This window comes from Abrus precatorius, unplaced genomic scaffold (assembly GCF_003935025.1).
Source record: "Abrus precatorius isolate BTA unplaced genomic scaffold, Abrus_2018 Scaffold5, whole genome shotgun sequence".
NCBI classification, from domain to species: domain Eukaryota; kingdom Viridiplantae; phylum Streptophyta; class Magnoliopsida; order Fabales; family Fabaceae; genus Abrus; species Abrus precatorius.
In genome coordinates this window covers 5674278-5687654 of record NW_020874395.1, presented here as the reverse complement: position 1 = coordinate 5687654, position 13377 = coordinate 5674278, and the positions used below count along the sequence as shown (strand labels likewise).

Genomic DNA, 13377 nt, shown 5'->3' with positions numbered 1-13377 from the left:
ACTTTATGATTAAAACATCAATATAATTTTATTAACAAAAATATTTTATGTGTGTCATATATAAATAATATTTTAAAAAAAGTCAATCTCATATTAACTATGTAATAATTAAATTGTGTTAGCCGAATTAAATGATATAAAATAGTAAATAAATTTTTCTATTAAAAATATAAACCAAAATAAATTTTTTGGTTTACTTTATTATTAAATATATTTTTATATTAATCTTATATAACTTCACATAAGTAATATAATAATACAAAAATTCAATTCATAATTGTAGAATAAAGTTCAAGCATATATATATATATGCGGGTATGGGGCGGGGTGGGTACTTAGATACCCATACCTGCACCCATCCCCATTAAAATTTGCGGGTTTTTACCCACACCCATACCCGTACCCGTAAAGCGGGTAAATACCCTACCCATTGTGGGTAAATTTTGCGGGTGCCCATCGGGTACTTTACCCATTGCCATCCCTACCTAAAATGCAATCTTTAACATCTGCTTCTATTGCATCAGCAACAATACTCACACCTTGATAATCTCCTTTCTTTAACAACTTTTGACTATACTCAAGATCATCAAGGGCACCCTCACCATAACTAAAATGCTCCAAACATGATTTGTAATGGTTTCGTGCTGTTTCATTGCTTGCACTTTGAGAAATAAGCACATTAATCAATTTTATTGTGTTGGTAATGTTGATGCATGCGACGTTAATGGTGTACTGGGTAAGGGTATAGAAGTCTGCATTAGGCTGTGAACTAAGAAGCCTGATACAAAATGAAGGATTATTGGTTTGCTTACAAATAGCATTCACTTGCTCTGCTCAGATTGCATAAGATGATGCTACAAGTAAAAAAACAACACTGTCAAACTTAACTAAATCTTATATATTTTATTAAATAAAAACTCACCTTCTATATATAAATTTATATTTTGTACCTTTAACAAATGTAACGTCCTTATTTTATTCAAAATCATAAAAAATAAATTATTAATTAAAAATAAATAAGTTATTTTAGTCGAGTATAAAACGTGTAACTATAGAACATTTCATTTATTTTACTTTATACAAAAAAATTTCGAAAACAAATCCATGAAAATTAAACAAGTTAAAAAGGAAACATGAAATAATATTAATAAATATATGGTTTTGAAGAGTTTAAAGTGGACTAATTTTATCAAATATACATCAAAATACATTAGGACTCATTTTACCAAATTTACAAAATATAAAATATGATAAGTTTTAATGAACAATATATCTATCATATGACCAGAGAGACACTAATTATATAGTAAAAAAGTTACATAGAATTAAAGTAAAAAAGAGATCCATTTCACTTTTATGTATTACTCTTATATTTGATATTTTTTCCAACAAGAAACCTATATAATATCAGTGTATAAATGACTTTAGTTTGGATCTATACCAAACATATCCATGGAGATACCAATGCATAATTTATAGCATAATAGAAAGATTTGTGCAATTTATAAAAGAGAATGAGAAACCTAAAATTCAAGCTTACGCATTTCCTACCCAATAAAAAAAAATAAAACACTCTATGCCAATGCAGAAATCATTCAGATAATGAAGCCTTTAGCCATCACCTTTATAATCCTCATTTCAAGAATCCAATGTTATTTGTTGTGGCAGGATTTGACGTTATACAGTTTAGACGGAGCCACGTAAAGTGAAGGTAAGATTGTGATTGAAGAAGAGAGTGTAATGATATGAGTATTTTTAACATAAGTGAAAGTATCTAAGCACAGCAAACCCATCCAGATTCTCTGCAGTTGTGAGAGAATTTAGTTTTATTTTTTCTTAAGTGAATCTATTTTTCCTTAATCAAAAATCAAATTGAATGTCCAATTCAGATACTACCAGAGAGAATTCAAATCCCAAAGGAACCAAGCACGAGAAAATATTAATATTACATCAATTGCAAATCTCTAGAATCACCCAAATACTACATTTTCTTCCTTTACCGAGTATTAAATTAAAAAGCAACACTAACATGTTTCGAGTACTCAAATGCATTTCTTTTATTTTTTTCATTATAAAAAAATTAGTAAATAGTTTTTTATTAAATATTCCATTAAAGTTGTATTGAAATAATCAGAATGCATTAATGACATTTCAAAATAAATTTTTGTTCTCTGTATATACATCGGTTAATATTTATTTTTTAAAAAAGTTAAAAAATAGCATGTTACTCCAGGATTTTATTTGTGGGATGGTTAAGAGATGGTTGTTTGATCATAATTTTGGATTCGTTGAGAAAGAAAGAGGAGAATGGGGGATTATCACTTTGTGTACAAAGATGTAGAAGGAGCATCTACTCAATGGGATGATATACAAAGAAAGCTTGGAAATTTGCCTCCGAAGGAAGCCGCATTCAAGCCCCCTCCTTTCACCCCTGCATCTGATTCCGATACCCAACCTAAAGACAAAGCCTGGCTCGATTCCAAAAACCCGGATGAACTCGAGGAGCTAGAAGACGATCTTGACCTTGACGATGATCGTTTTCTCCAAGAATACAGGTGTTCCTCGAAATTCACCCTTGTATTTTGTGGGTTGTTTTTGTTTGCCTCCAAGGTGATTGAAAATAAGTGAATTTTAATTATTTTTTTGTAACTTTGTTCATTTCTCATGGGGCTCTATGTATTGTTCTGGGTCGTATACTTTGTGTCGTTAGTTGTCTGTATTCTTTTGTTCATTTTCTTTGTTCTTAACACGGATTGGTTGGGATTTGTTGTAAATTTTAAGGTTTTGGAGCGAATTAATGTTTAAAAGCCCTTTTGTTCCATTCAATTTCTGATGACTAGTTCATTCTGAGTTAGTGAGTTTGCTTGAGAAGAGGGAGTAAATGAGTTATAAGATTAAGGGAAAGCAAAATTAGATACTATTTATTTCACTTGTTTATGATAGGAAGAAGAGGTTAGCTGAGATGCAAGAGGCAGCTAAAGTCATAAGGTTTGGATCAGTGATTCCCATATCGGGATCTGATTTCGTTCGAGAGGTTTCACAGGCTCCATCTGATGTTTGGGTGGTTGTCATCCTTTACAAAGAAGGGTATGCTTTAGCAATTTCTTTAATTTTCCAAAATCTATTTAATTTCTTAGTGATGTATTATGTCTATTGTGATTTTTGTGACAGGATTCCTGAATGTGCACTAATGATGCAAAGCATTGAAGAACTGGCTGTAAGATATCCTGCAACAAAATTTGTCAAGATAATATCCACTGACTGCATTCCCAACTACCCGGATCGTAATCTTCCCACTTTGTTGGTGTACAACAATGGAGCAGTCAAAGGAAATTATGTGGGTTTGCATAGTTTTGGGCGAAGATGTACTCCTGAAGGTAAATATGCCTCAGAATGCCACCCTTATTTGCATTGTTTTAGTATGAAGGGCATATTGCTCAAGCCTTAGTCCTCAAAATTATGATTAATTCTTAGGAAGTTGTAATAGAAACTCTTTTCTAAATCTGCTCCCTTGTTATCTAATGACTCTACCTATCTTAAATATCAGGTGTTGCATTAGTCCTGTGCCAATCAGACCCTGTTCTTAATGATGGCCACAATAGGGATGAGCAATCAAGAAAAGCTGTCATTGAAGGAGTCCGCAAGAGGTTTATAGAGAAAGTTGTTGCCGATCATGAAGAGGATGATGATGATTACTCGAGTGATTAGCATTTTGTTTTTAGGGGTTGGGGGGGTTTATGTGTCTGTCTTTCTTTCAAGTAAGATGTCTCCAATCGATGAAGTAAAGCAATACATCTTGTGGAGTTTTATTTTCCACAACTTTGCTTCTATCCCTCTATGTAGAGATTTTCTTTCTTTTTTTCCCCTTCCCTGTGCCTTCTAATTGTCCTTATACAGCAGGAGGATAAAGTTTGGTGGTTGTTATTTTAGTCTCATCTAAGTTAACGTGTACAAGTATGTTGTGTGATTCTCATTTCCTTGTCACTAGAAAGTAATTTAATTCAGGTTTGCTTTTACATTTTGCCATTATTTTTGTTAGCATTATAAATAAGGAGGCACCAATCGAGTTTTCTACATTATGGCTTTGATTTTTTTGTTTTAAGACTAATGTATGATATTTGTACAAAAGTAAAAAATTCATACAAGTTTTAGAAGATCATATCATTTGCAAATAAAACGTTTTGATTTGAAAGGCAAAAACTTGTTTCATCAGGGGTGTTTTTTGAAATTGATCCTTCAAAACATTTTTTTGGAAGATCGTATATCAGTCGGATTTTGCATGTTTCAGTTCATTGAGTTGTAATTGCTAGCTCTTATTTGTTATATAGTAAATGGCCATAGTGATGTTTTTTTAATATTGTTGCAGAGGATTGGGTGAATAAGTTCATGGCTAAGAAGTTGTTAGATGAGTAGTTGTTAAGAAGGGAAAACATGTTATTAGAGTTGTTGAAACAGAAGGAATCGAGAGACGATGAGAGAAATCAGTGCGTCTATGATGCACCGTTGAGTTGAGGATTCTATTTATAATGACGAGAAAATAATTATAAATTTTTCTTTTTACAATTTATTACAAATAACATTATGTAAATAATAAATAAATGCTCTTTATTTGTTTATTAGTATTTTTAACATTCTTTTTTAAGTTGAGACATTTAAATCATATGCCCAAACTTGTTTTATATATATAACTAATTAATAAAAATATCCAAATTTATTATTATTATGGGGTTTTGTTATTAGTTTTTTTAATATTTTATTCTATGTGCACATTAAATAGTATTAATGTTATGAATTTTAAATGAGAGTTATAAAAAGGGAGGAGAAATAATAGGTTACAATTATGACACTGTTGTTTTTATTTGTAGCATCAGCTTATGCAATCCCACCAGAGTAAGAATTTGTTATTTGTAAGCAAATCAATAATCCTTCATTTTATTACTCTTCTAAGCTCACAGCCTAATGCAAACTTTTATGACCTTACGCAATACACCATTAACGTGGCACGTTTTAATATTACCAATATAATAAAATTAATGTGCTTATTTCTCAAAATGCAAATAATCAAACAACACGAAACCATTACAAATCATATTTGAGACATTTTAGTTATAGTGAGGATGCTCTTGGTGATCTTAAATACAATCGAGAATTGTTAAAGAAAGGAGATTATCAAGGTGCGGATATGGCTAATGATGCAATAGAAGCATATGTTGAAGATTACATTTCAGGAGAGTCACCATCTAACCTTTCTTTTTCGGACCCTTCTATGCTCCCAAAATATACATTTGTTTTGGAATTACTTGCTCAAATGATTATTATCATTATATCTAAATATTTGCATTGTCAATAAATTTTCTTGTGGACTCCCCCAATGAGTTTATTGTTTGCTAATGATTTCATCCTTACTTAAAGTACTTTCCTCTTATTTCTCACGAAAACCAAAAAATTCTACTAATATATTATTTAATATACTACAAGAATTTTTATGTAATTTTTTAGACACTACCAAATTATAGGTAAAACTCATGAAATTGATAATGGAATTCAAACAAGACTTGTTAAATTAAAACATTCCTTGTCTTCCTTTTACAACAACCAAACTATCTCACTCAGCAATGTCAGCTACGTGAATTACGTGATTTCATTGAATTTAGTCAAAAATTAAATTTTATATGCTTCAAACTTTACCCTAATAAAAATAAATCAAATTTATTAACCTCACTCATTTATGAGTAATTTTAAATACTTGAAAGCAATATTTTTTTTTCTTGAATATTTATTACAATTTGTATATAATAAATATAGTTTTCTTTAAAAAATCAACATTTTATTTATTTTTAACGAAACTGGTGTCGACATTTTTTTAAAATAAAATGCCTAAATGTTTCAGCTAAAGGTGGGAGGATAAAAATGATACGATTAGTGAAATTGGAAGTGCCACACACTTGAGTTTAATATCTGAAAGCAATTATTTGAAGATACAACGTTACAGACAATTCGTGTGAAACTTGCAAGTTATAGCCCTTCTGATGTTCATTAAGACGTTTTGTACAGCTAATCGCAGTGCCTATTCCGTGTTCACTCTTCAGTAAGAGAAGCGTCAACATTCACCCAACCATTATGTTGGACGGGGAGAATCACAAAACTTGACTGGAAATTTGGTATACTTTTATAAGTTTGAGTGACTGGCTTGAACTTTTACTCTATGCCACGAAGTGTTTAATATGCCTCTGAGGTTCCAAATGTCTTCAACCTTTTCAGGTTGGACATTTGCAGCAGAATCTACCTGCAAATTAGTCAAAAGCACTAATTATAAAGAGATGTAAATGAACCCACTGGGATATAAATTGCTCTTTTGATATGAAATAATTATAGGTGGAGGATTGAAAGGAAATAAATTTGAGTAAAAGTTGTTTTATAATTTTTAAGGCAGTGAAAGTGGAAAAATTAAGAATGTCTCCAGCAAGAAATTTAAGCCATGTAACATCGACTTTAAGTCAATTATCCAATTCACCAAGTCATATGAACTGAAATTAAGCCAAAATATGTCAAAGCTAAGTATATATTAATAATGAATAAGATTGTCATTTCTTCTCATTCTCTGATCATAACAATCGTGAAAAAAGAAGAAGCAATTCTTACTTTAATAATTTCATTTTTCTACTGTTTGTTCCAAATCACAAGGATTCAGTTTATGCATCAGGCTCTCCAAACTCAAATGGAACATATTTGAGTTCCCTATCGTGTCAATTTCTTCTCCTCAAAATGTTTTAGCTTTCATATATTATGTGATCTATATATGGATTTAAAAGGTTGTCAAGGGTCAAATGCCATTAGATGCTACACATTCACCGAAAAGTGGACATAATATTTCATTCCAATTAGAATTAGATTGGGTATGATTCCACTTCAAAAGTTAGCTCAGGAAAGAGGAGTGGGAGGGAGGAGATATCCAAGTCTTTTAAGGGCTACTTTGGCCATATTCTTTGCTGATGCACATCTGAACAACCCCTTTTTATGCTCAAGATTGAGCATTTGGAGTGTGTAAGAATGGATATTTACAAGAGCGCCAACATCAAGATTGGATTGTCATGAACCAACTATCTCAGAAGCTTAAACTGTTAGGTAAAGAGACACATGAATGATTTTGTATAGTATTTCTGATGCCCCCTCATGCCAAAACCTTTAGGGCTTGAAGTGTAGATAATACATATGCTCAGTTATCTTATGCTTAAATTCAACTTTTATTAGAAGAATGAGAATTAAAAAGATTGAATTCTAAACTATTTGGTCATAGAGGCTTTTTGATACTGTGTCTTAAAATAACAATCCAAAATCTTAAGCTGTTAGGTGAAGACACATGAATGGTTTCATATTATATTTTTTTAGCAATTCCATTCACAATGCAGTTAATCTGGAATTGGTAACACTTTTAAGTTAACCACTGTATAATTTGAATGACCCATATCTTATCATCATGATCTTGCATGATATATCAGTACATGCTAGCCATCAGAACAGGTTTACGAGCTCATTAGGCAAGATACTCGAATCATGACGACCAGAAAATACATGACATACCGCTTTTGCAATAATCTCAGTGCTGTGAAGAATATCAGCTGCGACCTCAAATAGCACCCATGCCCATTTGTCACTGCTGGCATGCTCTGATAAATAGGGAACATTGCTTTTCTGAAATCTTGAGGCTTCCATCCAAGTTTTGCCTCCGTCAACAGAAACATCTACTCTCTCAATGCCTCTGCCCCCTCCAGATGCTGCATATCCACTAATTTTTACCTGCATAAGATATGGAAGAGTAGGATTTAAGTTAATTACCCATTCGATAGATGTAAGGTAGTTTTGTTTCAGTTGCTTGTTTTATATTGGTAAACAAAGGCATAATGTATACTTCCCTGGCAAGTAAATTTGGAAATCTAATATCAATGGTTTGCACTTGGACAAAGAGTTGAGAAAAAGAAAGGACTGACAACCCATCAATTGGTAAGAACAAATGCAAAATTTCGATAGGTTTCTATTGAACATTTCATTTCTGCACGGAAAGGATGTCTATTCAATTTCAGAAAACTTAAATGTTATTTCAATATACTTCTGAGGAAAATAAAAATAATTATCTCAGTACTGAAAATAGATTTGGGAACATCAATATATTTTGAAGCAAATGCCCACATACAATGACAATTAAAAACTTGAAAAGCTTAGTCAGAGTTCCAAACGTGCAAGCCATGTAAAGATGATCGAGATAAGAAGAAAATGAAAGCAAAATATACATGTTATTGCATTTCATAGTGAATAACAGGCACACATTCATGTAATTCACACATTCATGAATAGCCCTCTTACACACATGTTAAAAAACTAACCTTCCCAGGCTTTATTGTACTCACGTCTTCCAGAGAACATATAACACACTGCCACAAAGAAGAAATCAGTGACAAAAGGCTTGCTTAAAAAAAATATAAACTTATTCTGCTTGGTGCTCAGCTAACAATAAATTAAATGTTCAAAAATTTCTTTAAAAAAACTATATTGCTCAAAAGTTAGGTAAGGCAGAAAGAGTACAATAATCAAAATACCTGAACAGGGAAATCCATTTGGGGTCTCCTGGTTGACCAATCGATATTATCCCAATTCACAGATGGTGGAAACATTTTATAGTCCTTTTGCATGAAGAAACCCTGATACATGACAATGTGAAGTTCTATGGTGTTTTGAAAAGGGAAATTTTGGTATTTCAAACCGTTCTATAGTAGTATATATTAGACCTGGCATTCTTCTGCAATGATATTGATATCTTCAAGCCATTTAACAGACCGGGCTCCAATGACACCAGGAACAACCACACGTAATGGATATCCATGATCCCTATTAAGAGGCTGGAGAAAGGAAATGGAATATTACTGAATACAATAATATAACATCATAATATATCTCACCAAATAAAGCCAAAAAATGACATCCAATTGTAAATACCCACTAATAGTACAATGGATAGTTTTTAGCACAAAGGAATGATAGAGATTAAAAGTGTTTATGATTGGATGACAAAGGTATAATAAATACTACTCATGCATCTCCTTGGATGTTCATCTTTTTGGCTACCATGGTTAACTTTTTCTGGGCTGGAAAGATTTAACCATGAGAGGCCATGGTTTTTAAGCCTTACTTTTGTGACTTAGAAGATTCCTTTTCCAATGGTCTTTCTTTGCTGGTTTTTGGCCATTTTCTAGGTGCTCTCTAATAGGAAAATTCAGGCCAACAAGCCCCTTTTTATGGCTAAAAACCGTGCGGTTTCATAGGTAAATTAGTCATTCTAATTTTGCCAAAATTCTTGGAAGATTCTATAGTTCCAATTGGCTCTTTTCCTTAATTTTTTGTCTAATATAATTGGAGTCTAATTATGGCTTATTTCTTCTAGGCTTTCTAAGTATTAGGAGATAACTTTGCATGAGTACTTAGGTTAATTTCTTGCAAGTAATCTTTCCTTGCAATTTGATCATCTATAGGCTTATTTCAGAGTTTCTCTAGTAATGGATTTTAGTTAAGGTCTTCTAATCAATGTATTTGAGTTCTAATAAATTCTAATGCCTAATGGGGTCTTCACTTAGTTAATTGAATCATGGTCTTGAGGTTTAAGGGTTTTCCCAAAGTTCTCAAAGGTCTCTGTAATCGGTATTGATTCAAATCCTTGCTTTGCTCCAGTGTGGGCTTATTTACCAATATTCATTTGTGTTTGGTTGGTTTCGGAAGTTCTAAATTATGTACTTAATAATTATCTACTTAATTATCTATTTGGAATTTAGAATTTGGGAACAAAACAATCAAGGAATTTATTTATAATGAAATTACGGTGTTACAGCCCCCTTGATTGCTCAAATGTAAGCAATACAGACCCTTTCTTCTCTAAGACCTTCAATAAAACCTCTCTATACACCCCATCTTGTGCCTTTTCCCAAACAGGAAAGACCATATGTAAGTCCTTTTCGTTCTACCATTATCGACATCAATCATTGTAGTAAGTACATACCTTTCACATGTAATGTTTAATAGAATTAAAATAAGTTATCTATTGCAGCCTCATGGGCTATTTTTTTTTTTTTTTTTTCAGATGTTCATGTGTTTTGAAAGTTCAACAGGAATAACCATTTTTTTTGTCACTTAACAGATTTGAGATTACATTTTAGCAATTTCGACAAGCAATGGGTTTATCCAGAGTCCTTTGATGAAATTTTCAACTCATGTAGGGGCCTCAAGAAGAAGAGAAACCCAAAATTTTTGGGACAGTTAGATTTGACAAAATGTTTTCTATATTCACAAATAACTACCAAGAATGCTATTTTGTTTTCACTTTGCTTCTTAGTTTCAAATCTTTGTACAAAAAATAGTGAAAACAGAACAAAGTGAAAACAAGGTGACATATTAACATGTTCATAATTATTTGCAAGAACAGCAAATGAAAATAACTAGGCTATTAAATTACAAGCTTCTTGCATAGTGATGACATTGGATAGGATCTAAGTAGGGTACTGTAGCACTCATCCGTGTCCTAATACTTGGGTAACAACTTTGATCTCTATCCCCATACAAGTTGAGTACCTAAATTCCCATATTCAACTCTGAAAACAGTTCTAATGGTGCTAATTTGGAAATTATAGTATCTTGCTTGTAGAAAGAAGACAGGAAAAAGGTATCACTAAAAACCATAATATATGTATGCTTATGTCATTATTCAGTCATAGAACATTGGTTGGAATTTTTCTGATAGATCATTTTATAGCTAAGTTATGTGTGAGGATTGATGGCATATTATGATCATGAAATTCTTTTGGATAACATACCTACAAATGTTCAAATTGCATGAAATTTCATTACACACACACACACATATATATGGAGAAAGATCTTCTCACACCGGTGTAAAAACTCTTACACTCAATCTACGCCCTTCAGTTAACTTACATCTAATGGGTTATAATTTATTACTTCACTGACCGTTAGATATAAGTTAAATGAAGTGCTCAGATCGAGTGTAAGAGTTTTTAGGGTTACACCAGTGTGAGAAGATTCTTCCCTATATATATATATATATATGACCATGAAAATAGTATAAGATAATTCAATAGTTGGATTGATTAATTTTGTATTCCGTAAAAAGTTATTTAAGAGGTGTAAGTATACAAGCTTAACATTTGGTATCAATGGATCCTAACCCTTATTAAAATACATAAAATGAATGAAAACCAAGATAGAAAAACTTTGAAAGTTTATCACTGCAAGAAGATAGCAAACAAGAAGTCAAGTTCACTTACTTCTCCATTCATTTCATAAGCAAGTAGAACATCTGCTTCAGGATTTGTGGCCTGGCTAAGTGGTATTGAAGCCTTGTATGGGCCTCCATTCTCCTCCTATTTTTTTAACATTAAAAGGAATCAACAGAATACTTTTGAACAAAGGATATGCTACAAATAATCAAAAAGAATCCAAGATCTCTAAAATAAAAATACAAGCCACAATCATCACCTTACACTTATCAACGCTTACAAACTCAACATGTCTTCCACCAAATTGAGTGACACTAGTCAACTTTTGAATTCCAACAAGTTCAAGAACATCAGACAATTTGGCACCACCCCAAACAGCTGAGAAAGGCAAATATAATGAAACAGTGATTAGAATATGAGACCTATTAAAAATCTTATTTTGTAGGTAAGCATCAAGGGGCATCCAAATTTCTCGTTACTTGTACTTCAATTCTCCCCCCCCCCCCCCAAAAAAAAAGTAAAGTCCATCATCTACTCAAGGTGAAACATAAAAAACAAAAGCTCCTTCAGTCCTTGATCACATTATTCCAACAAAATTGACAATACTAACCATTTCCAATAGCAGAAACATCCCAGCCAACTCCCTTCACCGTTTTGGTCTTGCTCATAGCAGTCCTTCGATTACCTGCACACTGAGATAATTCATTTGCAGAATTTAACCATCCCATCATCAACAGAAAAAAGCCAAAACAACCTTGGCTCCAATTAAGTCCAAATTTTGCAAGAGAACACACCTGCAAAGTGGCAGTGACATTATACTTTGGAAGCGTCCTGTCACCAAATAACACAGTCAGTGTCCCTTGTATAACAAGAAAAATACTAAATAGCCAGAGTTATTTTCCAGAACAGGTTGGCATTGTAATTAACTCTTGCTACCACTTTGACTTATCCAACCTCGATGAGAAAATAATTAAACAAGTATAATGCGTATGTCATATACTTGCCAAAAGATGGCAAATTGACGATTACGCCCATGTTCTCTGAATAAGAATTTAGTTGTCAAGTTGGTTCTCAAACACATATTTTGTTGGTCAAATTAATTTAAAGTTTCATGACATAGAGGGTGTTTAGAAATCTCTTTAGCTTATTCTAATAAGCTTCATGATCAAATTTTTCATAAATTCTTAGGTAATAAGAGTTTATTGAATAAATGCCTAAGTTGTTCATCAAAAATCACCCATACTGACAAACTTGACCCAAGGAATACATTCATATCATGAACCTTGGGTATATTATAGTCTCCATCACTCCACGAGTCGTTTAACTAACAGTTTATAATTACGGACTCATTCGACTATCCCTTCAACTCAACATTCACCCTTGAATATCAGCAAAACCTAGCTGAATTATTGGACTAGTGCACAAGAGTAACGATTGGCAATCTGGGAAAGTTGCAAACAAGCACTAACCAGATATCTTTCATGAAAAGCTGTCTGGGATGCTCCACCAACCCGGATATGAACACGGAGTATCTGTTCCTCGCAACCAAACACGACACAGAGCAAGTTAAACCTTTTTTCTTATTAAAAATCATCATTATTATTATCATCATCATCGTCATCATCACTACAAGATTCAATATATTCATGACTTGAAACTTAAATTATTTGATTGTATGAGGATGAATAAAAGCGTTGTCAGGGAAAGATGAGAAAGAGAGGGACCTGTTAATGTCTTGAACGATGGGAATTGGGCCGTGATTCCTCTTATAGAAGAAATCGGAGGGAGTAACGTAGGAGAGAGTCAAGATAGAACGAGGAGGCTCGGCATTGAAGGGTTCCTGAGAGAATAAAACGCAGCGTTTAGGGGAAATGGGGAAGGGAAAGAGAGAAGAAAGATAGAGAGGCTTGCCTTGGCGTTGATGAGAAGAGAAGGGTGACGAGGAGGCTCTTCGGAATAATCAGAGGGTGCACTGAGTCCTCCCATTTTTACTATCAATGCGTCTCTGAAACGTTGAATGAGAATGAAAGTGCGTTTGTGTCCCAATCATGAATCGAGTTTATGGTTACAACATGTTTATGTTCATCGAGTGTTCCAC

General features: G+C 32.8%; 3 protein-coding genes across 5 annotated transcripts; 1 reads left to right on the top strand and 2 right to left on the bottom strand.

The window, feature by feature from the left end:
• Positions 1–465: 465 nt before the first annotated feature.
• Positions 466–1454, bottom strand: LOC113866559. The gene is made up of 2 exons (XM_027501385.1): positions 1447–1454; positions 466–778 (listed from the first exon to the last, which is right to left on the bottom strand). The coding sequence occupies exons 1-2, from the start codon at positions 1452–1454 to the stop codon at positions 466–468; spliced, it is 321 nt and encodes a 106-aa protein (XP_027357186.1).
• Positions 1455–1917: 463 nt separating this feature from the next.
• Positions 1918–4015, top strand: LOC113867835 (phosducin-like protein 3). 2 transcript variants are annotated; one of them, XM_027503331.1, is made up of 5 exons: positions 1918–1973; positions 2279–2555; positions 2944–3087; positions 3172–3377; positions 3548–4015. In XM_027503331.1, the coding sequence occupies exons 2-5, from the start codon at positions 2308–2310 to the stop codon at positions 3706–3708; spliced, it is 759 nt and encodes a 252-aa protein (XP_027359132.1). In that variant the 5' UTR covers positions 1918–1973; positions 2279–2307; the 3' UTR covers positions 3709–4015. The 2 variants fall into 2 exon arrangements, with proteins under 2 accessions (XP_027359132.1, XP_027359131.1); XM_027503330.1 differs by lacking the exon at positions 1918–1973 and having other exon boundaries at positions 2266–2555.
• Positions 4016–5900: 1885 nt separating this feature from the next.
• Positions 5901–13323, bottom strand: LOC113867262 (sulfite oxidase). 2 transcript variants are annotated; one of them, XM_027502454.1, is made up of 12 exons: positions 13191–13323; positions 13004–13119; positions 12749–12811; positions 12074–12110; positions 11890–11971; positions 11539–11657; positions 11328–11423; positions 8784–8894; positions 8595–8696; positions 8382–8429; positions 7582–7797; positions 5901–6286 (listed from the first exon to the last, which is right to left on the bottom strand). In XM_027502454.1, exons 1-12 carry the CDS (start codon positions 13263–13265, stop codon positions 6170–6172), a joined length of 1182 nt encoding a protein of 393 aa, XP_027358255.1. In that variant the 5' UTR covers positions 13266–13323; the 3' UTR covers positions 5901–6169. The 2 variants fall into 2 exon arrangements, with proteins under 2 accessions (XP_027358255.1, XP_027358256.1); XM_027502455.1 differs by having other exon boundaries at positions 6028–6286; positions 7578–7797; positions 13191–13294.
• Positions 13324–13377: the final 54 nt, after the last annotated feature.

Excerpts from the sequence above, each read along its gene's own strand:
- LOC113867835 (XM_027503331.1), top strand. The coding sequence starts at position 2,308 with ATGGGGGATTATCACTTTGTGTACAAAGATGTAGAAGGAGCATCTACT. Across the intron at positions 2,556-2,943 it reads CGTTTTCTCCAAGAATACAG|GAAGAAGAGGTTAGCTGAGA; the intron begins GTGTTCCTCGAA and ends TGTTTATGATAG. Across the intron at positions 3,088-3,171 it reads GTCATCCTTTACAAAGAAGG|GATTCCTGAATGTGCACTAA; the intron begins GTATGCTTTAGC and ends TTTTTGTGACAG.
- LOC113867262 (XM_027502454.1), bottom strand. The coding sequence starts at position 13,265 with ATGGGAGGACTCAGTGCACCCTCTGATTATTCCGAAGAGCCTCCTCGT. Across the intron at positions 13,120-13,190 it reads CTCTTCTCATCAACGCCAAG|GAACCCTTCAATGCCGAGCC; the intron begins GCAAGCCTCTCT and ends TTATTCTCTCAG. Across the intron at positions 11,424-11,538 it reads TAAGCGTTGATAAGTGTAAG|GAGGAGAATGGAGGCCCATA; the intron begins GTGATGATTGTG and ends TTAAAAAAATAG.